Genomic DNA, 13,023 nt, shown 5'->3' on the forward strand with positions numbered 1-13,023 from the left:
TAATACATTGGAAAAATCAAATAGATCATTACCAGTACACTAATTATCATCGACGCCTAGGCAGAAACTATCCATATACATATTCTTTTTTGTTTTAATTATTAAACATGAATTTGTATAACATTAATTCTCTAACAATTTAAAAAATGTTTTAAAAATGGCAAAAAGGAGGGAAAACTCATAAGGTGGGGTTGAGATAGGAAGTTGATGTCTGAGTGGATCGAGGTCACGATAGCTCAAGTGGTAGAGCAGCGGCGTATCTAGCCGACGATCGTGGGTTCGAATCCCGCTCGTGCAATTAACTTTTTTTCATCTCAACTAAAAACCTTAATTAATTGTAATGTATTAATTGGTCAAGCGGACCACAAAATTAGTGAATTTAATTAAAAATGTTAATTGCATTGCATGCATTCACTAATTATATACAATGAAAAACCAAACTTAAACTAGAAACCAAACAACAAACTTACAACTAAAAATTATACAACAAAATAATTAAAAAAAAAAATTATCTTATTTTTTCTTTACATGAGTAAATGGCTTAAATCCTAAAAATTAAAATCCATGTAGAATAACATTTGTTATTTGACTTGATAAATTATTTTGTACATCACTTATACACAAAGCTGTTATGCTTTGTCATTGATTTTTTTTTTTTTGAAAATCTTCTAAATTTTACTGTCTACTTTACAATGCCTATGTATTGTATATGTATTTAATCTGTGTTGTAAATAAATGGATTACAGTCGAACAATATAGAGAAACGAAAATTAAAAATGTGCAAGTACTTTCTAGTACCATACACCAAAATGTTGCATTGTCATTCCATCCCAAGCCCACAACATGTAAAAAAGGAAAATATTGCAAAGAACGTTAGATTTGATTAGATTAGAAGATTCGGCTCTTTATGACCGAACCATGACCAGTATTGTTCTATTGTTTCTCCATTGTTGACAAGAGCTCCTCATTAAGCCTAAGGCTTTTTACCAGATCTCGAAGCCTTATGAAGGGCTTAGTGTGTATCCTTCAGGCCCGAGCTTTTCCTCCTCCAGAAGTAGGAATCTCAGCCTGCACAAGCCTTCACCAACAGAAAACATGTTCCACTGTCTATTTTTCTTCCTGGCAATATCTTCACTGGGTTGTTTCTGCCACTGAGAGGCTATATGCCTCTAGGGTCTGCAAAGTGCAGTTAGCAGACCAACACACTGTAAATTTTTCAGTTCTGTTTCTGAGATGGACCTTGGTGATGAATTTTTCACATGCCTCTGTCCTTGGCTAATTTTCCATTGAAAGGAGGATTTGACTTTAATTCATTGTTTGATGGATCATGTTTTTGGCAGTTTGATATGCTACAAAAGTGTTCAGGGCCAATATGTCTTCATCGAACTTTCCTTGCTCAATTTATCAGCCTCTTTGTTGCCCCTCTTTGAGCTCTGGTATTCAGACAAGGGTAATTTTGTTTTTTCCCCTAATTCTGACAAAGCTGTAATTCAATCCCAAATGACAGGATTTTAGACAATTTGGCATTTTATTTGTCAAATGCAAGATGGTCATACCTTTTAAAATACAATAGGTTATTAACAATTATAAATTTAATAAATATAAGATGCTGATGATGGATGTAAATTCCCAAAATGTCCAAATAAATGTAAATAAGTAATGTATTTTCTTTCTTATTAAAAAAAACCCACATGGAAATGTTTTCTAACTAACCAGACAATTTAAATCCAACAACTTAATCTTATAAATTTCAAGTTTTAAATAAAACAACTCAAAAAATAATTATTTAGTTTTTATTAATTAATGAATTTTTAAAATTTTTTTAATTCTTCCTTCCTCTGATGAGGGTTCGCAACAGCAGAGGTCCTCGGGTGCAAGTGTTTTTGAAGAAAAAAAAGCCCATTTGTAAGTATGTCGGGTTTGAATGCAGGTCCACTGGATTCAAACCTTTACCTTATAGTAATGAGCACTGTGTCAATGCCTAGACTATTGCGGCTACTGTTGCCCCTGCCGTTCTTCTGCTAATGATTCCTAGCTTTTTAATCTCCTTGGCACAAAGTTCAACAGTCACAGTTGCCGCTTCAAAGACAATGGCATATCACCTAAGGCTAGTAATTCTAGTGCTATGTTTATTTCCATAAATACCAGCTCCTGAGTCATATTTGGTTTTGGAGTCATCTGTATACCAGATCAGGCCGGATTAACTGGAATCCCTTTCTCCCAGTCTGCTCTACCTTGTATTTTAATTTGAAATTATTAAATCTGAATTTATGAGTCATCAACATGTCTGCCTTAAGATCCTTCTGAAGCTTTAGGTGCTCCTTGTTTTGGGAGTAGGTATTGTAGCCTGTCCTTGCATTAGTCCCTATGATGTGTGACTTTGGCCTATCATGGATAAAGATATGTAGTGGTGGTTGTTTCAGAAAGACTTCCAGAACTCCATTTGGGGTTTTTCCCATTGCCACGCGATTCTCTCTGGTATCAAGGATCATGACCACACTTAGTTGCAATGTCTTTGTTCACCAAACCACACAACTATAGGCCATCATGGGTCTAACAACAGCTGTATGCCATAGGGACATCTTTGGGTTTAGAATGTTATGGGTATTAAGAAATTATGGAAAGCCAACATTGGACATGTCAATCCTTTAATTTGGCGACCTGTTTTAGACAAATTAAGATTGATGTATTAAGGTCAGCAAAGGAAGTCTTGTCCTTTGCTTAAAGTTGAAGACAAAGTTTTTAACGATATTGATTAGAACATTTATTATTAAAAAAGATTAATGTTTGTATATAATTTTCACTGTATATGCTTTATGATGTAATTATTACATATTAGATTATCTTATTACATATTAGATTATCTTTTTTTTTTCTTCAAAATTTTGTAAATCCTTATACTAAGTATTTTTAATTTGAGTTCCAGTTATTCTAGTCTGCCTATCCTTAATTATTCATCAGTTCAAAATCTTTAATGGTTGTTAGGATTATAAGTTGGGTGAGGCATAGGCCCAAACCAACAAGATGTAGATGGTGAAATGCTAATGTGCATCTGACAGACCAAACCAGCGAGGAAAGACCAAATGTAATTAATTTAGGGTAAATAAACCCTGTTTTGAAAATCATTATTCAGGATAAAATCGTTGTTCATATATCAAAACAGAAAACAAATGCATGTAAGTTTCATAATAATGGTATAAAATAATGAACTATTTGACCTATTTGGACATAAGATAAAAACAAAATCACAAATATTATATCAATATATTTTATGATGTAACTAAGGAAAATAAATAAATAAGATAAATTTCAGGTTGAAAAAATAAATAAAGCTTCCTCCTAGGAAAGAAATGCTGATTGTGTTATGTATATAAATCAATTAAATGAGAGATTTTGCCTCATGCATTAATCATTCCTCTTCTGTTTTTATCAGGATGATTGTTTTAAACTTTTAAATAAAGTAATAAAAATTAAATTGTTGCAGAAATATCACTGTTACGATGAGAAAAGGAATACTTTGTTTGGACTATCAAAGATTTTCTCTGAGCTTTTGCTCCACCATTCGGAACAGTTTGTAAGGAAGAAAAATTTGTATGATTTATTCTGTGAAAATCAGGCCAATTTCAGAAAGATATTGGATAATATTTTAAACTGTCTAATCTCATAAATCTCAAACTATGTGAAATATTTATTCAGAAATCGTGAGATGCGGTCTGATGTGATGTAGGTTTCAGAAAAACATTTTCTTTATCGTGCCAACTTTTCGATCTTTATTGAGATCATCTTCAGGGCTCAAAGTGTTTGTCTTCTGTGTAATTGTGCCATTCTTGCGTGTGCCAGGCAGGCAAGGCCTCTCAACCTCTGTTGAGGCACTCTCAACATGTCCCGGGTTCGAATCCAGCGGCCCTGTATTAATAAAAAAATGGGCTTGTTTTTCAAAAACCGGCACCCCGAGGGTTGACCTTTGCTGTTACGAACCGTCCTAAAAAACTTTTTTTTTAAGTTTATTCAGGAAGGCAGAAGAAAGAAGATCAAACGTTGACACAAAATTGCATAATATTGATAAAAATATATAAATAAAATAGAAAACAAAAATACGAAAATTCAGGGGGTGACCCTGCCACGAGAAGGGGGAGAAGGCGGTGATCAGGTGGGGGCGAGACGGATGTCGGGACGGTCAGACTGGCAGTCGCATTCTTAGTCGCCTTCCCGTTGTAATACACCGGTTGTCATTCGCCGGTTGTCATTCGTCGACTGTCATTCGTCGGCTGTTTAAGAAGCGAGCCATGGGGGCCCAGGAAGAAACGCCGCGCGTCGAGATCGAGGAGATGGTTGCTCAAAAAGGTAAATTCAGATCCACCCCCTAAAATATATAAAAACCACGTTATTAAAATTAAATTTAAAATAAATTTTGAAATAACAAAAACAAAAACATTAAAATATTATATTTGATATAAATAAAAAGTTAGCGTAAAATGAAAAATTTTCAACTTTCACTTATTGAACAAACCTTGCATCTAGCGTAAATGACACCTGGATCTAATTTTAACATATTAAAATATAACAGTTTAAATAATAAATATACATATAATAATTATTATATTATATACAAGTTGGAAAAAACAAATTTTGACCATGCTGTGCAAAATGAAGTCTAAATAGTCCAAAGTTATGCCCTTTTCATACGATAAATTGATTTTTATTTCAAAATATAGTTCACACTTATAAATAAAAGTAGAAATATGTCAAAAAATCAAAATGGGATATTAAAAAATCTATAGAAATATCGTGTTTCGTGGTTTGTTTATTCAATGAGACATTCACGTATTGAACACATTTTGCATTATTGTTTTGAGTAGAAAAATAGTTTTGACCATTTTCTGAAATACAGTCTAAATTGTTCAATATATGCTGCTCACGACTTTCCGTTTTACTAGGTTTCTTATTTTCAAATTATTTTCAAAAACTGCACTTCACTTATAATTAAATGTTTTAAACCCATCAAAATCTAATTGGTATATTAAAAAAATACTATATTAATTTAGTGTTTCGTATTTTGTTTATTCAGCCGAAGTTTCACGTATTGAACAAATTTTAATTTACACCCGGAATTGTTTATTAATATACCAGTTATAGTTTGAATGATTAAAGTATACTTTTTTATTGTTTTAGAGTTAACAAAAAAAATTACTTCTCTATAAAATATAGTCTAAATTGTTCAAAATTGTGCTGTTCACGACTTTCCGTTCTACAAGGTTTCTTACTTTCAAATAATTTTCAAAAATCTGTTCTTCACTTCAAAAAACAATATAGAAATTTGGTGTTTCGTATTTTGCTTATTCAACAGGGCTTTCACATATTGAACAAATTTTGTATTTAACGTCACTTACACATGGAATTGTTTATTAAACGTACCAATTATAGTTGGAATGATTAAAATATACATTTTTTCATTATAACATAGTTTGAAAAACATCATTTTTGAACGATTTCTGTAAAACATAGTCTAAATTGTCCAAAATTACTCACGATTTTCTGTTCTACAAGGTTTTTTATTTTCAAATAATTTTCTAACACTTGCACTTCATTTATAATTAAATAATGAAAAACCATAAAAAAACTTAGATTTGAAAAAAAAATACTACGCAAATTTGGCGTTTCGTATTTTGTTTATACACCATTACCAGGACTATATACCAGGACTTTCACCTGTAGAACAAATTTTATATTTAACGTAATTTACGCCCGGAATTTTTTATTAACACTAGTTATAGTTTGAATGAATAAAGTATACATTTTTATTGTTCTATAGTTTGAAAAAAAAGAAACAGAAAACAGTTTTTACCATTCTCTACAAAATATAGTCTAAAATGTCCGAACTTCTGCTTCTAACAACTTTCTGCTCTATATTGTTTCTTATTTCCAAATAATTTTCAACTATTGTTCATAAACTATTGCTCCTCGCTTATAAGTAAATATTGAAAACGTATCAAAAACCAGAATGGGGTATTTAATATTAAAAAACAAAAATATTATCGAAATTTGGTGTTCTTGTTTTGTTTATTCAACTGAACTTTCACGTATTGAAGAAATTGTGCGTAATTAACTTTTTCGAATTGTTCATTAAATATCCTGTTATAGATTATTTGATTAACATAATAAATAATCGAACTATTTTTACCATTATAAAAGTATAGTCTAAAATGTACAAAATTCGCTGCTCATAACTTTATGTTCTACATGTTTCTTATTTAAAAATTAATTTCAAAATATTGCTCCTTGCCTATAATTAAATATTGAAAACATAAAAAATCAAAATGGGATATATATATATATATATATATATATATTTTGTAGAATAGGTTGCGATTATTCAACTTTTACTTATTGACAAAAGTTTGGGTTACGGCCGAGAAGAAAAACTTTGATCTATTTCTCCAGCGGTAACAAAATAAGTATTTTAAAAAGGTTGGACTTACTAAGTCCCGACAGGTGTCTTCTCACTCGCCCAGGCCTGAGGAAGAAATGTGAAATGCTGAAACACGTTATTTCGGTCCTCGGGCACACCGACTCAGCATGAGCACAACTTGCTAGGATGAAGAAACTCAAGAGAAAAACTACCAAAGAATCGCGAAAATAAAACTTCGGGCCTCTTGAGCTTTGATGAATAGTTAATAGAAAATAAGAAAATGCCCCCTCCGCAGGCCAACAAAATAACTGTAACTGGCGAAACACTTTGTAGTTAGGGTAACATGGAATGTTAAACATGCCAGTTATAGATTGAATAATTGAAATATACATTTTTTTATTGTCTTATAGTTTAAACATCATTAGTTTCGACCATGTTTCGCCAAATAATAGCCTAGATTATCCAAAGTTACACTATTCACTCCTTTTTTTTCTACGTTGTTTCTTATTTTCAAATGACCAAAATTTTTCTCTTTGTTTTGTAGTCTATTTTAAGCCTTCAATATTGTGCTATTGTGAAGTTTTTGTGTCGTGAGCGAATCGTTATTATTTTCTAGTTTGCTCGTATCCAGTCATCCTGATCAGCATAGAATCGACTTTTTCACCGTCACTTGTTGAGTCTTCTGCTAGTTTGTGTGCTGATGTTTTCTTTCCATTTTTTTTACTTTATGCTATAAATATAACTTTTCAAACCCAGAGGAAGAAATCTGGCATAATTGACTACCATTTATGCAATAAATAACAGTTATCTCTGGTTTTTTAATCAAATTTATAATATTGAAGGCTGATATCAATTATATTGCAGAAATTGTCCAAATAAAGGTCCAACGTCTATTTTTTTTCCAACTCTTACTAAAGCACATTTCCCAATTCGATTGCAAAACAGCCGATTACAGTCGAAGTCATAAGCGTTTGAAAGTGGTTGAACGCATGGCTAAATCGCAGTCATCAACGTGATCCCTGTGCATCCTGGGCCTCAAACCCGCTGACGAAACGCAGAAGATATTTTAAACTGGAACTGTAAGGTCATACAAATCAGAGAGAAAAAAGGAAAATAATTGAGTTTAAATGATATAAAAAAGAATAAAATTAGCGCGATATAAACTCGGGTTAACCCAATTTTCCCTGTAATTAAAACGTATTAGGCAGTGACCGATTATAGAATAATTGTTATAATTGTCCTTCCTGTTAAAAATAAATTTTTCGTGAGTAGGAAATAGACGAAAAATTAGTTTAATATAGACCAAAATTCGTTGCTTTGAATTTTTTTAAAGACTGTTTTAAAGCGATTTATATCAATTACAGGCTTTTTAAGCATTCAAAAGGCATTCAGACTCAATTTGCCTCCTGAATATATTATTCTCGCATCATCACGGTCTAGGATTCATTCTCGGCTAGGAGCGAAGGTTTTTGACTTAACTCTTACTTCGTGAAGTTTTGCGAGGTAATGGACCTAATAATGCTTTTTAAGTTTCAATCTGAATTTTCCGGTGAAAAATATGGAGGTACTCAGTGTAAATTTACATTAAAAAAAGTCTTGTCCTACGCTTACACCAACAAGGAGGAATTCCACTCGTCATAATTTGGACTTCCCTAGTTACTATCATAGTTACCTACGAAGGAGTAAATTTACCCTCCCTCCATTCCAAACAATACTGAAAAACAACTTATCAAAGTTAAAACATAAAAACTATATAACTGCGACAAATTTGAACATATGGACTGGAACTGTGGGGTTCTGTCAGTCCATCAATGTCCAGGGTTTCCAAAATTTCCTCAGATCCTTAATACGACATAATTTCACTATCCATAACGAACTCAATTAATTAAGGTTTTTAGTTGAGATAAAAAAGTCAATGTCACGAGCGGGATTCGAACCCACGATCTTCAGCTAGATACGCCGCTCCTCTACCACTTGAGCTATCCTGGCTTCACTTGAACTTATTGAAGTCACAATAGCTCTAGTGGTAGAAGAGCGGCGTATCTAGCCGAAGGTCTTGGGTTCGAATCCCGCTCGTGATATTGACTTTTTATCTTAACTAAAAACCTTAATTAATTATGTTCGTTGTGGATAGTCAGATTTATGACGAAGTAAGGAGACTGACAATATATCTGAGGAAATTTTGGAAACCCTGGACATTGATGGATTGACCGAACAGTTCGACTCCATATGTTCAAATTAACCGAAGGTCGTGGGTTCGAATCTCGCTTGTGGCACTGACTTTTTTATCTCAACTAAAAACCTTAATTAATTGAAAGATATTAATTGGTCAAGCGGACCACGGAAACTGTGAATTTAACGAACACAATATTCCTCTTGCCCAACCCTACTGCCCAAACTCACACACATCCCCAGAGCCCTTCATGTTGGCCTCACCTATAACCTCTCATATTGAGTATGGTCAGTTTTCAAACCACCAGAAAAGACAGGCTACAAATAAATTAGTATATTAAAAAAAGTCTTTCTTTTATGAAACCATTGTAGCAATGATTTCATTAACAGAAAAAATAACTAAAAAAAATCATTACTAAATAATCACTTTGGAGATTTTTTAGTGCTACAGTATAGTAATTTTAAGGTTCACATTCGTTTTATCCGTACATTTTTATTGATTTTTAATAATTAATTACATATAAAACCAATTAATTAAAATGGTATTAGTTTTAGTAGTTCAAAAGCCCTAGTAGAGGGATCAATTTTGTATTATCTGTTTTTATCAATTCTAGTCAAGAAAGTCATTTCATCAAATCACCAAAATAAAGCTCATCACTTCATTATTACATCGAGGATTTCCAATTTTTTTTTCTTTGTGCCTGGTTTTCAGTGGTTTTGGACAAATGATAATTTTTGTTATTTATTTAATTTTTTAATTTGCCTTCCACTATTTTAGCGTGCTTTCAATTCTTTGACTCGTGGCTGAGGCAAGGGTGTCACAGGTATTAGTTTTGAACTAGGGTGTCGTTCATTACCAACCAAGATATTTGGCATTTGATCAGGTTAACGGATTTCTGCATTTGACCTATTAGTTGGCTTACTGGTTACCCAAGGTTGGCTAGGCCTTTAACCAAAGGGGTTCGAACGACACCCATAGCAGAGATCACTATCTGTTATTGCATAATTGGGTCTTTTTCAACTCTTGTTCATACATTTTTTATTTCAAGGTCGAGCTCCCGGTATTTCCTTATTTTTTCATTATAGGCTACCAAGATGATAGTGATGCTAGGGACTGCTATATTTATGAAATAGACGGTTTCGGTAGATTTACTGTGCGAGGTTATAAATGGCCGATTGTGGCAGATGGGTCTGTCCCAGTAGAATGTACTTTTTCTATTATCAAGGAGGTTTATATTCGTAGTAGGGGTCCTCGAATGGATTAGAGACCATTTTCAGCTATTGAGGTGTGAAGAATTTGTATTATATTGTTATATCGAGCAAGGTAATTTTTTATGCATGTACAGGCCATGCGGAGGTAATATGATGGACTGTCTCTGGAAAATGCTTGCAGATTGAATTTTTCATCTTCGATCGTCAGGTTTCGTATGCTTTAGGTAGTACGTGGTAGGAAAAACCTGGTCTTGGATGATAATCAAAAGTGTCTTTTATAATCGACCATATTAATTATTCCAATTAATTAATATTTTATCTAAGGTTGAGGTGAAAAAAATAATTAATTGGAATTATTATTATCTCATAAACTTTAGTTCCCTCGAAAAGGTTTTGTGTTTATTAGGTAATTTTAAGTCGTTTTCGTAAAATGATTTTTTGCCAAAAGTTTTAAAATAAAGTTGATTAATTTTGCCTTCTAGTGGAAAAAAAGACAGTTCACCCATTCTCCAACATGACAACCATAAGTTCATTATTTATATTCCGTTTTTTTTGTACCTCTGTGCCTGGTTTTCAGAAGTTTTGGCCACATGATAATTTTACTTTTTATTATTTCTTTACAAGCTCTTTATAAACTCCAGTTCTATAGAAAAGTTTTTCGGTTTTATTAGGTAATATTGAGCCGTTTTCGTAAAATGAATTTTTGTCAACACAAACAAGGTTTTGAAGCAGAGTTGGTACACTATGACGATTCTACTGAAAAGAAGCCAGTTCACCAATTCACCAAATGAAAACTGTGACGTCATTATTTAAATCAAGACTTATTTTTTCGGATTTTTCCAATACAGATATATCCTGTATAACTATTTTAGCCAGCCATATTTTTTGCCATGGTTTTTCATAAATTGAGAGGGGTCAATTTAACTAAGTTTAGCTGTTTTCTAAGAGCTTTTGATTAAAAATAATTTTTTGCAAAAATTATTATTTGGAAAAATTAAGACTGAAAGTAAAGTATATTTTTATTTTTATATATTTTGTATGGATTGATAGTGTATCAGGGAAGTGATCAGTCAAGTGAACTATGGTCATTCATAGTCAATAGAAGAACCGCCGGTCAGGTTCCGGCCGTTTGAAAACTTTTTCTGCAGCGCGGTGTCGATCGTTTGGTCAAGTTACAATTGACTGTTTTGACACGGTTGAAAAACGATTATCACGCTGTTTAAAAAGTGAAATAACCCCTTTCCAACTTGACGATTAACTTTCAGACCGCCTTTCAAGTTGATAACAATGGAAATAATTCACAAATGAAACTTAGTGGTCGTTGCCAAAATAGTCTAACAATAGCATTGTGAGTGGCAGACTCAGTCTTTCAGTAACGGTCTAAATTCTTTCTAATTGACATGAGATTTCGACGATAACATTTTCACAGAATTAATGTTTACCATATTAAGAAAACATAAAACATGATGGCATAACGGTTAATCTTTTGTAGGTTGTTCTTTTCTTACGCGTTTCAAATGTTTAAAATAATCTCAATTAATTAATCTTTATATAAGGTATTTGTTTAGATAAAAAAATCAGCGTCACGAGCGGGAATCGAACCCACGACCTTCGGCTCAATATGCCGCTGCTCTACCACTTGAGCTATCGTGACTTCGATCAACTCGGACACCAACTTCCCATCTCAACCCCACCTTTTGAATTCTTCCTCCTTTTTGCCATTTTTCACGCTTGGATCGAAGTCACGATAGCTCAAGTGGTGGGTTCGAATCCCGCTTGTGACGCTGTCTTTTTTATCTCAACAAATACCTTACATAAAGATTAATTAATTGAAAAATGTTAATTGGGCAATCGGACCACGAACTGTAATGGATTTGTTCACAAACTTCATTGGAGGTTTTGTATCGATACCTCTCCGTGCTTATATCCCTTATTCGTTCAATAGGACCACGAACTTTAATAAATTTAAAAGAATCTTAAAATTTGTAATTAATTGACATAAAACGATTTAATAAACGATGGAAGTGGTCAAAGCTTCATGTTAGCCATGCTTAAAACCATGACATTGATGATTTATGAAGCCTATTGTTAATAATCATTTAGGCAGCTGACTTCCGGTACTTTCGTTTGTACTTACCTTGTACTTCCATTCATTGCTTTCTACTTTATGCTAATGCCGTAATAAGAAGAGTTATAGCTGAGAAACGGTTTTCAGCCAGTTTTACCATTTTTTATGGTGTGCCTATTGATAACTATAAAATGGTTTGCCTAGGCTAGTTAGTAAGAAATGTCGTCCATAAATTTCACTAGGCTCGCTGACTATTTTCACTGTACTTCCCTCCTACACTTTTGGCTTGTATGTTATAATCTTTATTGGCACGTTTTGCAATTGACATAAAATGATTTAATAAGAGATAAAAGTTCGCCAAAGCTTCATTGGTTAGGGATGGTAAGGGTTGCTTAAAACCATTGCTTTAACGGTGACATTGATGATGATGTAGCGTATTGTTAACATAACCACTTAGGTCGCTGACTTTTGGTACTTTCTTTTGTATCTAATTTGTACTTTTATCCTTGCTTTCTACTTAAGGATAGTAAATCGTCTAATACTATAATAACAGGAGTTGTAGTTGACAAATGGTTTTCATTAATTTTTACCATTTGTTTGGAATGCCTCTTAATAATTTATAAAGGTTTGCCTAGAGTAGTTAGTAGGAAACTATTTGATATTGATTGTCAATAATTTTTACTAAGTGTATTTTGCTGACTGTTATGAGCTTCTGTTAATGCACTCTCCCTCACCTTCTGGTCTTAAAAAACACTAGATTTTTTTAACGATAGGATATTTAATAGTCTGTTTCGTAATTGACATAAAATGATTTATTAAGAGATAAAAGTTCTTCAAACTTCATTTTAGGAATACTTAGAATCATTGCTTTAACCGTGACATTGTGGATATGAAGCTTATTGTTAACAGCCACTAGGCACCTGACGTCCGGTACTTTATTTTGTATCCGCTTTGAACTTCTAATCCTTGCTTTCTACTTTAATTATAGTAAATTGTCTAACGCTAAAACAAAAGTAGTTATAGTTGACAAAAGTTTTGACAAACTAGGCTAATTAGGAAATGTTGATATTACTTGTCAATAAATTTCACTGAGCTCACTGACTTTTATAAGCTTCTGTTACTCTTCTATTTTTAACATTTGGTTTTAAAGAACTCTAGATTT

General features: G+C 32.7%; 1 protein-coding gene across 1 annotated transcript in view; it reads left to right on the plus strand.

The window, feature by feature from the left end:
• The first annotated feature begins 4,172 nt into the window (after positions 1 to 4,172).
• Positions 4,173 to 13,023, plus strand: part of LOC106664824 (putative inorganic phosphate cotransporter) — a 98,321-nt gene continuing 89,470 nt past the window's right edge. The window contains exon 1 of the mRNA XM_014390843.2: positions 4,173 to 4,344. Within this exon, the coding sequence (XP_014246329.1) occupies positions 4,287 to 4,344 (58 nt within the window). The 5' untranslated portion in view covers positions 4,173 to 4,286. The remainder of the gene's footprint in view (positions 4,345 to 13,023) is intronic.

The sequence above is a fragment of the Cimex lectularius genome, unplaced genomic scaffold, assembly GCF_000648675.2.
Source record: "Cimex lectularius strain Harlan isolate CLEC.00 unplaced genomic scaffold, Clec_2.1 scaffold137, whole genome shotgun sequence".
NCBI classification, from domain to species: Eukaryota; Metazoa; Arthropoda; class Insecta; order Hemiptera; family Cimicidae; genus Cimex; species Cimex lectularius.